Here is a 15,463-nt window from a genome sequence, read left to right on the forward strand (position 1 = left end):
TTACCAGTGTGGACGGGTAGTGAGCTAGTGCACCCAGGGCTCCTTTATTGAGCTGTAACTCGCAAATGTAGCCAAGCCCTAAAACCACCCAACTTTGTGGTAACAGACCACATGGAAAATCTCGAGCAGTTAACAGAGTCCGAGTCTTGCTGCACATGCACATTACACACATGAACGCATCAGTTTAGCTTGTGCCGACCTGGATTTATAAACTTTACCTTTAGTAACTTTTGCAATCTTGATTTCCCAACGGGACAGTGGGTGCTGTGCACTAACTGAAATAAATCCCAAGCAGCTGAGGTCAATTTGAGGAGTAGAAGCACAGTTTGAGCCCCTCATGGGCACAAACAAAAAAGTAACAAGCAGGTGATTTTGAGTAGCTGTATCTTGCTCTAACCCAAATTTGGAACACCAACCCCACACCGTACCTACAAGAGGCAACAATTTTCAAACAATCCAAGCAAGCACTTGGATTTTAGAGCACTTATAATATTGACCTTTTAAGGAGAAAGCAATACACAACCTTAACTATAGCAGATCTGGCACTCCACTATAATATGTAACTAAGATCCTCCCACCCAACCTGTATTCCATAAAGAGAGGATTTACCATGTTTCTTTTGATTTTATAGTTACTCCACACCACACAGCTCAGTGATAAAATTATACTGATCACTCTTGCCAAGCCAAACATTCTAGTTTGCCCATTTTTGTAATTAAAACTTCTAGAATTAGCAAAAAGGCAGCTGTGCTTTTTAATCTCTACAGTATGGTCACTGCTAATAACCTCTTTCAGCTGAAGTCCTGCTTGTGCTCAAACTGATAACACATTGTCTTATTTGTCCTTGACACTGAAACTGCAATACTTCATAATAAATTCCTCCCTGATTCTCAATGCATCCAAAGGAAATGACAGCATTTACAGTGCAACTCAAGTGCAGTTCAGTATCTGCTGCCTTTCCCCACAACTAAACCCCTGACAAAAACCCACTCATTTTAATGGTCAGTAATTTGGTTCCTTCATGTTTAATCGGAGCCCATCACCTCAACACCTCTATCTAATACATCAGAGATTGAAGCTTTCTAGAAGCGTACTTTGTTAAAACTGTGTGAATATACCACAACAGAGGCAGAAGAGAGAAACAAACAAACAAAAAAGGAAGGCAAGACCAGACAGGGGAAAGCGACCATAAAGGAAGGAATGGGAAAGGAAGAAACCATAGTAGTGAGTGACAGACAAGAGCACAGAATAAGAGCAGGCAAACACTACACAGAGTGAAGGAGAATAAACACGGAATGTAGGGAAAACAATAGAAAATGTGTGAGAGATAGACAAAGTGAAGGACAGAACATAGACAGGGCAGAGAACATAAGAGATAGCATTACAAGAAAAAGTTTTTTAGAGAAGAGAGCACAATGGTCATAATATTACAAACACAATTTTTGCTCTTTTTCAAATCTTAGAATATTTTAGAACTTTCAGAAAACTACCACTTATCCCAGAGAATGCTAAGAATTACATTCTGCAAGTTATATTGACTAAAACATTGATTTTAAACTATTAAAGTTTGATTCCTAATTAACATTCTCCCTAACACAAACCCTAGTTATACTGTACAGGGCCTGATTCTGCCACTCTCATTCACAATGAGTAGGGCCTAGCTCCATGATAGTAGAGTTCCTTAGTCAGAAAATAATTCTAAGTGTGGCAGAATCAACCCCATAGTTTGTAAAAGCTAAAACACTTCAAAATGCCCAACATGTTACCATTTGAAGTGTCTAAAATATTTAATATTTTCTCCCACAGATGAACTTTGACAGAGTTGCAAAAGACATTTCAGAACCAAAAGTACTAGTATCAATAATGAATAGGAAGCATCATGGCCATTTCAGGAAAAAATGGCTACTCACCTTTTTACCTGTTGTTCTTCAAGATGTGTTGTTCGTATCCATTCCTATCAGGTGTGTGCGTGCACGCGCATGGCAGCCGGAAGATTTACCCCCTAGCAGTCGGGTGGGTCCAGGTGCCCCCTAGAGTGGCGCCATCATGGCCCGCAATATAAGGCCTTACCATCCCGCCACCCCCTCAGTTCCTTCTTGCCGGCTACTCCAAAAGAGGGGTAGGTGAGTGGGTATTGGAATGGACATGAACAACACATCTCGAAGAACAACAGTTATGAGAAGGTGAGTAACCGTTTTTTCTTCTTCGAGTGCTTGTTCATGTCAATTCCAATCAGGTGACTCCCAAGCCTGAGTTCAGGAGGTTGGGTTGGAGCTGTCCACTGGATGGAGCACTGCTCTACCGAAGGCCTCATCATCTCTGGCCTGCTGGGTAACTGCATAATGTGCGGTGAAAGTATGTATGGCGAACCACTCTGCATATTTCCTGGGTTGGAACTTGCACCAGGAATGCTGCTGAATAAGCCTGAGCCCTAGTGGAGTCCACTGTGAGCAGACGGGCAGGCACCTCTGCCAGGTTATAGCATTCACGGATGCAGGACGTGATCCATGACAAACTTCATTGGGAGGAAACTGGAAGACCCTTCATCCTGTCTGCCACGGCCACAAACAGTTGAGCGGACTTCCTAAAAAGGTTTTGTTCTTTCAGTGTAAAAGGCTAGCGCTCTGCGGACATCCAATGAGTGAAGCCTCTGCCCCCCTGCCGCTCGAGTGCAGCTTAGGATAGAACACGGGGAGGAAGACGTCCTGGTTGAGGTGAAACTGGAAGACAACCTTCGGAAAGAAAGCTGGACGTGGCCTGAGTTGAACCTTGTCCTTATAGAATACAGTATGAGGAGGTTCTGATGTTAGGGCTTTGAGCTCAGACACCCTCCTGGCTGAGATTACTGCTACCAGAAACGCCACCTTGTATGATAGGCAGAGCAGGGAACAAGTCGCCAGCGGTTCGAAGGGCAGACCCACCAATTTGGAAAGGACCAGATTGAGGTCCCAGGTTGGGGCTGGTTGTTGGACATGCGAATACAGCCTGTTGAGACCTTTCAGGAAACGGCTGAGCATAGGGTTGGCAAACACCGACTGGCGCTCTGTGCCTGGATGGAAAGCAGAGATGGTGGCCAAATGCACCCTTATTGAAGACATGGACAGTCCCTGCTGCTTGAGATGGAGAAGATAGTCCAGTATGAGTGGCATAGAGGTGAGCATCAGGGACAAATGACGCTGCGCTGACCAGATTGAGAATCTTTTCCACTTGGCAAGGTAGATAGTCCTGGTGGAGGATTTCCTACCACAAAAAAGGACTTGTCTAACTGGCTCCAAGCAGGAGAGCTCCATGGGGTTCAGCTATGGAGATTCCAGCTGTGCGGGGCAACGACTCGAGGTTCAGGTGCTGGAGATGGCTGTGATCCTGAGTTATTAAGTCCGGGAGGAGCGGCAAGGTGACTGGGGCTTCTATGGACTTTCCAGGAGAGATGTGTACCAATGTTGGTGAGGCCTGGCTGGAGCTATCAATATCACTGAAGCCCCTTCCCTCCGTATCTTGAGGAGCACCTTGTCAACGAGAAGGACGGGCAGGAATGTATAGAGAAGACTGCCTTTCCATGCGAGGAGGAAGGCACCCGCGATGGAGCCCAGCCTGTGATTCAGGAAGGAGCAAAACTGCTGGCACTTCCTGTTGCGTCATGTGGCGAACAGGTTCATCTGGAGACAGCTCCATCGTTGGAAGATGGAGTTTTCAACATCCAAGTGTAGGGACCACTCGTGGCCATGAAAAGACCTGCTGAGACGGTCCGCCAACTCGCTCTGTATTCCCGGGAGGTACGATGTTTGCAGGCATATCAAGTGAGCTACACAAAAGTCCCTTAGGCACAGGGGAGAGGAGCGTGCTCCCCCGTTTGTTGATATAGAATATCGCCATGGTGTTGTCTCTATATACAGGTTTCAGAGTAGCAGCCGTGTTAGTCTGTATCCACAAAAAGAAAAGGAGTACTTGTGGCACCTTAGAGACTAACAAATTTATTTGAGCATAAGCTTTCATGAGCTACAGCTCACTTCATTGGATGCATACAGTGGAAAATACAGTGGGGAGATGTTATATACCCAGATTGCCAAATGCGCTTGTCACGACAAGAGTAAGGGGAAGTTCCAGCTAACCGTCACTGTTAGTAAGAAGGAACTGAGTGGGTGGCGAGTCGGTAGGGCCCTATATTGAGCGCCATGATGAGGCCACTCCAGGGGGCGCCCAGACCAACCTGATGGATACTGCTAGGGAAAGTATCTTCCGGCTGCCATGCACGCATGTGCGCACGCACCTGATTGGAATTGACATGAACAAGCACTCCAAGAAGAATAGCTAATATAGGCATAAAACTTCTCAGTACCCCTTTAAATTGAAAGGAAAAAACAGGCTTGTTGGGAGGTTTTTTGTTTGTTTTTTACAGTGTTCATGCACATCAACTCAATCAAGGCCTTCCTTTGTTTCAGTAGGACTGACCACTTATACAATAAGTAATGTAATGATCCCCACACTGCCACTCATTCATTCTCTCAATACAGATGGGAAAACATCTCTATACAAGACAAATCTTAATCTTCTTTCAATATTCCCACTTTATGCCATCCAGATATGTTCAGATCATCCCAACCACTACTACCTCAATTGTATGTGTATGGTAGGTGATGGGGAGCATGCGGATGGAGGGAGGAGTTTTGGGGAGAGACCTAAATAGCACCAGATAAATTAACATTCCATTTAGGTGACTTAGAATCAGAACAACTGTTAATATTATACACAGGACTATTACAATAAAAGTGTATTCTCCCAAATTCCCTGAAATATAAGTGACCACCACATTACTGTATTTTTTGTGGAATATTTAACTACAGTTTAGTGTTATGCTCTGTTTTCATACAATTATTTAAATTACTTCACAAAAAATTATTAAATACATTAATATGTTTTGCTGGGGCCTTTTTCTTAGCACTAATTTTCTTTCACAAATGTAACACAAACCAGTCAATGCAAAACCCACTCAATTATAAGTGCCAACATGGGAAACATTTTGCCAAGGACAACTCTTCAGATTAATTGGAGGTCTCAGGGCCAACAGATCCCAGCCATTTGATAGTTCTATGTACATTATGGTGATTTTAAGGTTATTTTTCTTAGATCATGAGAGAACAAGAAAAAAAATTTACTAAGACAACACACAAGACCCTTTAGTGTCTTTCAAACCTCTAGTTTATTTGAAAAATCCCTTTGAAAGCTGCTCTCTCTTCACCCATATTGTTTCTTCTTAGCTATGACTCTGCAGTTGCTCCCATAGCTCTCCACAATGGCTTACCCATTTTCCCCTCCTTCCTCCTCTCCCCACTACTCAAAAGCTCCTTTTTCTGGTCCCTGGGACTGATTTCTGCCTCTGTCTGGCCTCGGCACATATGATCTTATGAGAAACAGCTGCACGTTACAGAACTGAGAAGCAGCTGCCTACATCTAAAAGAAGAATATGAAGGAAGGGTCACTGAGCAGCCAAGAAGGTGCAGTGTGTTTCAAAAACAGCTGCTTAACCCCCTTCCTACTCTCTGTTCCCCGACCTGGACAAGGATCCACTACCATGGCACCAACCCAGCTCACCTACTGGCAGCGCAGATGAGAGAGATCATGCCAGCAGTAGCCCAGACCAACAATACTGTAGAGACAAATGTAGTGCCCTAGCATGGCAGACTCTCAGGCTACATCTACACAGAGATTAAAAAAAAAAAAACCACAGCTGGACCAGGTAAGCGCGTTTGTGCTCTGGAGCTGAAAAGAATCACGGTGTAGATGCTTGGGCTCGGTCCAGAGCCTGTTTTCTGAGACCTTACAAGAGTGGAGGGTCCCAGAGCTTGGGTTCCAGCCCGAGCCCAAACGTCTACACAGAAATTTTTAGCCCCACAGCCCGAGCCCCACAAGCCTAAATCGGTTAACCCAGGCCAGCAACTGGTCTTTTAGCCCTTTGTAGACGTACCCTTATAGGTGAAAACAGTACTAGGACATTAGTTGGGACTGTTTGGTCCCAGGCAAACCAGGATTATTGGTAGAGCTTTCAATTCAGCTATGTGATTTCTTCATCATTGCTAACATAAGCCTGAAAGGATGTTCTCTCTTTAACCTATACGTAACCATCCCAATCAAATTAAGAGAGAATCAGAAAGTAACATGTACACTAAATATTTTTGCCATCTCTTAAGCTTGCAAAAAAAATTCTTCAGTATTTAAATGGTCACAACTAAGCTGTAAATATATTGTTTATCTATCAACAGATCTGCAGAGGAATAATACTAAATTATTACCACCATGGCCAAACCAAGTTCATATCTGCTGTAGAAAGAAGCAGTTTCTGAACAGTATTTTGCAGAGGTTTTCAGACAACCCACAGCCTTCTCTCATATAGTCTTTGCAACAGATCAAGTCTCTATTGACCAAGCAAGTAGCATTACTGAGGCTGCTTTCAATTGTGCTTTGCCTGATTCAGGATACTTTCAATCTCACTTCTCCTGTACTGCTGTCAGCTGGATTGCACATTGCCCAACCACTTTGGGTATGGAAGTGTAGGATTCATACAAGGTTCATGCGCTTGGCAACATTCAGGGCACACCCGGAGTGTTGTATAGGAACTGTGCACACACAGCTCTTCTCAAGGGCATGAACCTTGGAATCTCGCCCAGATGACATGAACCGTGGGAAGCCTCTCAGGACTGGGCTCAAGGCCCGAGAGCAAGGAATGCGGTAGATAGAAATTGGTAAATAAGAATGTTAAACAAAGCCAGTGTATTCCTTTTATCTGTTGGAGAATGTAATGCGCGGGGAGAGAGAGAGAGAATAAAGGAGAGGGTGGAAAGCTGACGGGCAGAAGCCCGTTAGCAGACCAGCTTGCTTGCTTGCTTAAAGCTCTGTCCTGTCTTGTATTGAACCGCCACATGGAAGTGTGCTTTCTGGCTCTTAACAATGCAAACATAATTTCTGTCTTTATTTTAGTCAATAACTACTCATTAAAAAGTAGTAATTTAAAAAAGGTACTTACATTGAATTTAATAATGTCATATATCAAGTACCGAGGAACGACTTGTCCGTTTACTTTGTCAATGATCATTTCCTTAAAAGAAAAAGAAAGATAACATTCCCTTAATATTTGCAATTCGAGAATAATATAAAAGTCTCACAATATACTTACATCCAGTACATCTATAGAACTGTAGCAATGCTGACCAGTACTGTTACAAGGCTCTGTCCAAAGTTCTATTATCAAGCATATTTTTACAGGAGTTTACAAGTGTAATAAAAATATTCTTCATGTTTGAAGTGTGACATATAAAGTTCTCAACAAAACCAAGGCAAATCAGTGTTAAGACACTCTGTTTTGAGCTGGAACTGTTGTGCTTCAGTGTTTCACCAGTCTCAAAATGTGTTACTTAGCTTAAAGTATGTGATCCTATTGAAAGTCATTTTGGAAAATTGTGGAATTGTAATCCTAAATCGCTTAGGGCACATCTGAAAAATCTCTCATGCACGTATAAGCACAGTGGCCATTAAAGACTGAACTTTTTTATTTTGAGGGGCTTGGTTTGCTCAGATCAGATGATTTAACACTAACATTTTTCTGATTATACAGACAGCAGAGTGGACTCAAAAATGTTATTTATGTATTAATTACTATCCCTCACTAACCAATAAGGCTCCTTTAAATTAAGTATTTCACATAGTGTTTAAGTCCCATGAATCAAGGCAGAGCTTTATGTTTCCATTTGTGCCTCTGAAGCACATTTCATATGACTACCAGTCCAAATTAACATTTGCAGCTAATTAGACCAGAGTCAAAAATACATACATCCCTCCACACTAAATTAAGCAACCTTCTATATTTCTTTTCTCACCTCCCCATCTTAGAATCGTTTTGGTGTCTGTCTCTTACTGTTGTCCTCTTCTTGAGGACACATGGCTAAGGATGCGAGTTTGTCATGGAGGTCACGGATTCTGTGACTTTCTGTGATTTCTGCACAGCTGGTGCCCCGGCCCGGGGACCACCTGAGCAGCTCAGGCAGCCCCTGAATCAGTCGCACCGGCCACTGCTGGGGTTAGGGCCACCGCGCCTCTTTCCCCCACCTCCGCAACAGGATTTTGGGTGTTGGAGGGGGGCAGTGGCTGGGGCATGGGACGGCGCCTACCTTGGAGGGGCCCTCTGGAAGTGGCAACATTCCCCTCCCTCAGCTCCTACATGGAGGCATGGCCAGGCAGCTCTGTGCGCTGCATTCACTCAGAGCACTACTCTGTAGCTCCCATTGGCCGGGAACTTATTGACAGCTTACTGAGGACAGAGAAGGCAAACCTGTCAGATAGCCAAGAGCTCTTTGTAACTCAGCTAAACCTGACCCAGATGAGCCTAGAGACAGAAACCACTGAGGGAGGGGAAGGGAGATCAGATAGGTGTAATTAATGCCTTTAAAAAAAAAACAGCCCAAAAACACAATTTTCTTCACGGTCCCCAAAACTTCACACACACTGTTCCCTCTCCTCCCCTCTCTCAGAATGGTGGTCACACTCTCAGCCAGGGAACAGACCAATTCCTTTTGAAGTATCAAAGTTTACTGTAAGAACACACAGTGCAAAACATGACAGAATACTACACACAAGCCAAACATATTCCCAAATGCACGCTTTTGGCAGGCAGGCTGTAACTATGCTGGCTTTGGTGGGACCCAACTTAGAGTACCAATTCAGGACAAACTGCTTAAAGCAGGCAGTTACAGCTCAAGGCTGGGGTTCCTTTGCACACCAAGGCAAACCAAACCAGCAAAACAGAGACTACTTCGGTTTTACCCCATTGGCTAACCATAAGTTACACAAGCAATTTCCTTAGACACTCTAGTTTCCTAGTATCACCACCAGTGCCTCTCATTATGTGGAAGAATGGTTATGAACACCAATACCTCAGTAAAAGAAAAAAGATTCTCTCGATCCCAAAGGATCAAGCCCCAGAGCCAGGTCAATATACAAATCAGATCTTACCCATAAATCACACTGTTGCCAGTCCTTTAGAATCTAAAATCTAAAGGTATATTCATAAAAGGAAAAAGATACAGATGAGAGTTAGAATTGGTTAAATGGAATCAACTACATACAGTAATGGCAAAGTTCTTTGTTCAGGCTTGTAGCAGTGATGGAATAAACTGCAGGTTCAAATCAAGTCTCTGGAGTACATCCACAAGGGGAGGGATAGCTCAGTGGTTTGAGGGTTGGTCCCTTCCAACCCTGATATTCTATGATGGGTCATTCAGTCCTTTGTTCAGAGCTTCAGTTTGTAGCAAAGTCCCTCCAGAGGCAAGAAGCAGGATTGAAGACAAGATGGAGGAGCTGCAGCAGTCTTTTCTAGTCTCTTGCCATGTGGTCTCTGCTTTCTTTGTTCCAAAGACAAGCTATCCAGCACATGGCATAGAAAAACCTTAGAGTTCTGTCCATAGGCATGTCCCTGCATACCTTGCTGAGTCACAAGGTCTATCTGCCTTCTCTCAATGGGTCAATTGTATAGCTGATCGTCTTTAATGGGCCATCAAGCAGGCTAGGCACTGCTGACACTAAATTGTCTGGGGTTTCACCCAGAAGTATACCATAAGTTTGAAATACAGACAGGATAGAGCCAATACTTATAACTTTAAATACAAAAATGATACATACATACAGATAGCATAATCATAACCAGCAAACCATAATCTTGTCTTAGACACCTTATCTGACCCCCTTTATACAAGATTTGGTGCCACTACAGGACCTTGGTTGCAACAATGATCTATGCGTTCACAGTTCATGTCAATAATATCACAAAGGCAGAAAGGAATTCTAGGAACATAATAATGCAAATATAAATCTGTGCACTGTAAACAGAAAAAGAAACACACTGAAACAAATACCTGAGCATTCAAATAAAAAGAATCTGTTTAAGCAATTCAGTAACTGAGCATTCTTACTACAGGATTTTTATGAATACAACTGTAGACTAAATATGTGCTTTGGTTTTCCAGTCCGAGAATCCAAGTACAAAACAAATTAATTATGCATTGTGTTTTGATTCAGGAATAAAGAGAGGTAGAAATGGTATGTTGCTAGCTTGGTAGGCTTGGCTTTTTACTGGCTCCCAGAACTAGGCAGCAGCAACAACCCTTCTCCACTTGCAGTTTCTGATTTATTTTGGCCTGGACATCCCTTTTCTCCTCTGGAGCAATTTCAAGCAAATTTTTCAAGCGAATATTCTTTGATTTTTGCCTGTACATTTCTGGGAAGGGCAGCCTGGTTTCTCCTGGTGGGGAAGACACCTTCCCACGCCTCTGCAACAAGCTCTAGTGACATCATCACTGTGAAGACACTGGCAGCATATGGGCCCAGGCAACATCGAGCTGCCTTTCAGTGATGAATGTGGGAATTTTCTGTAATATTTTTATCAATGCTATGCATAGCAGTGACTCATTTGGCTTGGTATTGCTATCCAGAGGGTGCAGACATGTTAAAATAACGTTCCTTGGGCACTGCAAGAGAAATTAGATGTTTGTATCACTTGTCTGGGGTGACACGAATGGGTCAATAAGCACTGAGTGGAACCAAACCACCAATGGAGGATCTGGAAACACAATGGGAGCCCCAGTGACTGCTCTACTGACTTTTCACAATGGGAGACTTTGGCAAGCAGAACACATGAACTCAGCATGACTTTGCAGCAGGACGATGATGGACTGAGAGGTACCCAGAGGCTGTGATAAGAAATGGGCTCACAGAGTCACGGAAATTCTCACCTGGGGGACACAGGCAAAAGAACAGAGAGCAGCGAAGCCAAAATGAATTTGACAGCACCTTGGCTGGATGGCACCCTGGTTGTAGCTAGTCTGAACTTGGTGTTAACTTTTGCGTCTCTATGTTAACCTAAGGACTTCCAAGTGCTGTATTTTAGTTGACTAATAAACCCTACTCTGTTCTGAAAAGGCTGACTGGGATCACCGCAAATACTGAGTGAAGTGCATGGATTCCTGAAGGGAGTAAAAGTCTCTGAACAGGAGTCTCCTTCAGTCAGACTTGCTGGGCAGAGGTCACAGTGAGAAACAGGAGTGCTAGAGCCCTGATGCCCAGTCTCTGAGGCCATGTGGCCTACTCTTATGGAAGAGTGTGACCTTTTGGGCGTCTGGCACACTACAAGGGCATTCCCAGCAGACTATCTACAGGCCAGAGCATAGCACAGATCCTGTAAATCTGTAACACCTTCTCTGGGCCTTTGGTGCACCACAAGACATCAGTCAGAATGATCACTGCCTGTAATAAATTTAGCAGTATTTACTACACTATCCCTACACTTCCCCAGGACTCCCAAACCCTCATGAATAGAGGGTTTTAAAAGAATGGCAATATACTCACCATGTTGGGAGCTGCTGAACAGTCCTGAAGCAAATGGCAGCCAGTCTGATCACTTCATATTTTTATGAAGATCTTTCTGATAACATTTTAGGCAGTTGTAACACTTATTTCCTGTCTGCTAACCCTTTAAATCTAGCAATCTCTGTCTGGTTGCTTACCAGCAGCCTCGGCTAGGCTATCCTCCATACCTGCTTAAAGACTTCCCTTAATAAGGGCGGGGGAATAAAAGAACAAAGGAGGACAAATTCTCTGATCTGCTCAAGATCTCTGAGGCCAGGGCACACAAAACTAGGGAGTGTAGGGAGCTCTTCCTTGAGGAAACATAGAAGGACTGAGAGATACATAAGGAAGTGCACCGAGACAACATACAGCTCCTCAAACTCAGATGTTCCAAAGCACTACCAAGGAAAATACCCACAGACTTACACCCCAGCAGCCATGGCACTTCATGGACAATTCTTTCTTCCTAGGTTGTACGCACACACCCCAATGCCCCCCAAATAGGGTGACAAGACAGCAAGTGTGAAAAATCAGCACAGGCATAGCGGGTAATAGGAGTCTATATAAGAAAAAGACCCAACAATTAGGACTGTTCCTATAAAATCAGGACATCTGGTCACCCTACCCCCTAAGTACCAGCCACAGTATGCCTTTCACTGAATCCCAATGAAAAATAAGAAGAACTACTGTGACTACACTTATACTGAGCTGTAATTCATCCCAGGGCAAGCAGCCTCTTGTACTTTTTTAGTTGTTTTACATCTTTTTAGAAGTACTTATGTTGTTTATTACTGCTCAATAAAATTTTATTTTGTGAAAATTGTGATTTGTTGACTTTATCTTTCAAAAGACATGTGAACTCCTCAAATCAGTACCCTCTCACCAGATTCATAAAATGTTAACAATGCGTTTAAAATTAAGAGACATGCTCTCAAGGTTCCTTCCCCACTCTGAACTCTAGGGTACAGATGTGGGGACCTGCATGAAAGACCCCCTAATCTTATTCTTACCAGCTTAGGTTAAAACTTCCCCAAGGCACAGATTTCTTTCTTGCCTTGGGAAACAGCTTAGGTTAAAATCCTGATACACTGCCACCACCAAGCGATTTAAACAAAGAACAGGGAAAGAGCCCACTTGGAGACGTCTTCCCCCAAAATATCCCCCCAAGCCCTACACCCCCTTTCCTGGGGAAGGCTTGATAATCATATCCTCACCAATTGGTACAGGTGAACACAGACCCAAACCCTTGGATCTTAAGAACAATGAAAAAGCAATCAGGTTCTTAAAAGAAGAATTTTATTTAAAGAAAAGGTAAAAGAATCACCTCTGTAAAATCAGGATGGTAATCAGATTCAAAACATAGAGAATCCCTCCAGGCAAAACCTTAAGTTACAAAAAGATACAAAAACAGGAATATACATTCCATCCAGCACAGCTTATTTTACCAGTCTTTAAACAAAAGGAAATCTAACGCATTTCTAGCTAGATTACTTACTAACTTCACAGGAGCTGGAAGGCTGCATTCCTGATCTGTTCCTGGCAAAAGCTTCACACAGACAGATCCTTTGTTCCACCCCTCCAGATTTGAAAGTATCTTGTCCCCTCATTAGTCATTTTGGGTCAGGTGCCAGTGAGGTTACCTTAGCTTCTTAGTGAAAGGATTTTGCCTCTGGCCAGGAGGGATTTTATAGCACCGTATACAGAAAGGCGGTTACCCTTCCCTTTATATTTATGACACATGCCAACTACAATTTATTCAAAAATCAATACATTTGTAATAAGTAAATGCGTAATTAATTCCAAAATAAAACAAAAGCAGCACGCTGACTATCGCACACTGGAAAAGCGTACCCCTAAGGCCTCCGTAAGATGTACGGCATCTCGACAAGCTACGGTAGTTCTTCTTGTGTCAGGCTGCTCACAATCAGTTTTTCCACTTCCCCCCTTCACCCTGCTGGTAACACTTCCTCCTTGGCTTTGCATATAGTACATAAAGCACAACATACAGCAATAACAAAAAGAATATTTGGCTCACTGAGATCTGGCCTAGACATGACATATCTCCAGCATCCCTTTAATCTGCCAACTGCGCTCTCCATGGTCATTCTGCACCTGTTTAGCTGATAATTACAGCTTTCCTTGTTTCTGTTCAAGGTGCCCAGTGGATGACTTCATGAGCCATGGAAGCAAAGGGTAGTCTGAGGCCCAGAGAATCACAATTAGCATTGCAACCCCACCAACATGAATGTGCCATTACAAGAAAAACATCTCTGCATGCCGCTTTTCAAAAAATCCTGTATTCTTAAAGATGTGAGCATCATACACTTCCACCCAACAATCATGTCACTAAAACATCCCTAGTGATCAACCAATATTTACATAAATATGGAAACATACCTCTTTCTGTATATGCATGCAGAAGCAAGGTTAGGAGGGGGAGGGAGGCAGAATCAGGATACGTATTTATCAACCTATCACAGTCTGGCAAGACAACTGTGTCAAATATCCCGATTATTTCCTGCATATTGTCAAGAGCCACAATCCTAGGCAGCCAAACACACTTAATGGTGTTACACACCTGGATGACAACCATCACCACTGGAAAATCTTTCCAACACCTAACTGAATGCCCACTGACTTATAACAATAAGGGATTACAAGCTTCTATAGCACAATAACCATCCATTTCTAGAGCTGGGCAAAGTGTTCCAGACAAATAGTTTATTCTCCAAAAAATGCAGTTTTAGATCAAACAAAACTATTCATGAATTCATGCTGAGTTCACCAAATAGTTTCAACTGAACCAAAAATGTCAAAATGAAATGTTTTGTTTCAATCCAAAAAAAATTTATTTAGACTTTCTGACATTTTGACAAAATCAAAGGAAAGTATGACTACGTTCACAAAAAAGCAAGAGGAGGATAAAGTGTGCTGGTGGCCCAATAACTATCCACTGTCATTTGTAATTGCGATCCATAGTTATTCATTAACAATGGATAATAACTGACCAAGAGATAGCAAGAAAGTGTCTATAGGTCGGTGGCTAGGACAAAGTCCCATACCAGAATATCCCATAGCCCAGTGGCTAAGATACTCTCCTGCAATGTGGGAGGATCAAGTTGAATCCCTTCTTCTCATCAGGCAGAAAAGAGAACTGAACCTGGGTCTCCCACACCCTAAATAAGTGCCCTACTCACCGGGCTAAAGCTTATAAGGGGAGGCACCATCACTACCAACTCCTCGTTTTCTTTACAGTGTCTTTTTTTTTTTTTGTCAAAATGCCTGAAAGTCTAAACAAATTTATTTGGGTCAAAACAAAAAGAAACATTTTGAAAGCTTGGCTCACAACTTCAGCAATTTCCCCTTCTGTATCCCAAAGTTCTGCAGCCTTCGTTGACCATTCCAGAATTGCATAAGGATCCAATCCCACCACTCAGTGCTTACTTCACAGGCCAAAAATGTTACTCTACTGTGCGCAGCTGGTCATTGAATGTATGCAGAACCTAGCCAGTTCCATTCTTTGTCCACATCATACACTCTTCCACAATATTTTCATTTTTGGTGCTGCACAACCAGTTACTGTGGTAATTGAGGTGCTGCAAATACAGTAACTCCTCACAAAGTCATCCCGGTTAACGTTGTTTCGATGCTGATCAATTAGGGAATATGCTCATTTAAAGTTGTGCAATGCTCCCTTATAACGTTGTTTGGCAGCCGCCTGATTTGTCCACTGCTTGCAAAAACAGCAGCCCTTTGCAGCTAGCTGGTGGAGGCTTGGAACCAGAGTGGACCAGCAGCCCCCCACTCCCCTAAGTTCCCTGTGCAGCAGCCGCCCAGCAGGCTATAAATTGCCAGCAGTTCAGCTGTCCCTCCCACAACTGCTATGTGCTGCTCCTGCCCTCTGCCTTGGAGCTGCTCCCGGGAGCCTCCTGCTTGCTATTTGGGGATGGGGGGGCTAATGTCAGGGTCTCTCCCCGCTCCTGCCCCCCGCTTACAATTGTTTGCGCCCTTGGACTTTGGGTATTGTTGCTCTCTGTTCATGCGAGAAGGACCAGGGAAGTAAGTGGGTGAAGGA

At 43.4% G+C, this 15,463-nt stretch overlaps 1 protein-coding gene across 1 annotated transcript in view; it reads right to left on the bottom strand.

Annotated features, from left to right (window-relative positions):
• RNGTT (RNA guanylyltransferase and 5'-phosphatase) overlaps positions 1-15,463 on the bottom strand; it is a 441,453-nt gene that overhangs the window by 280,966 nt on the left and 145,024 nt on the right. The window contains exon 10 of the mRNA XM_077812806.1: positions 7,019-7,090. Within this exon, the coding sequence (XP_077668932.1) occupies positions 7,019-7,090 (72 nt within the window). The remainder of the gene's footprint in view (positions 1-7,018; positions 7,091-15,463) is intronic.

The sequence above is a fragment of the Eretmochelys imbricata genome, chromosome 3, assembly GCF_965152235.1.
Source record: "Eretmochelys imbricata isolate rEreImb1 chromosome 3, rEreImb1.hap1, whole genome shotgun sequence".
Lineage (NCBI taxonomy): Eukaryota > Metazoa > Chordata > Testudines > Cheloniidae > Eretmochelys > Eretmochelys imbricata.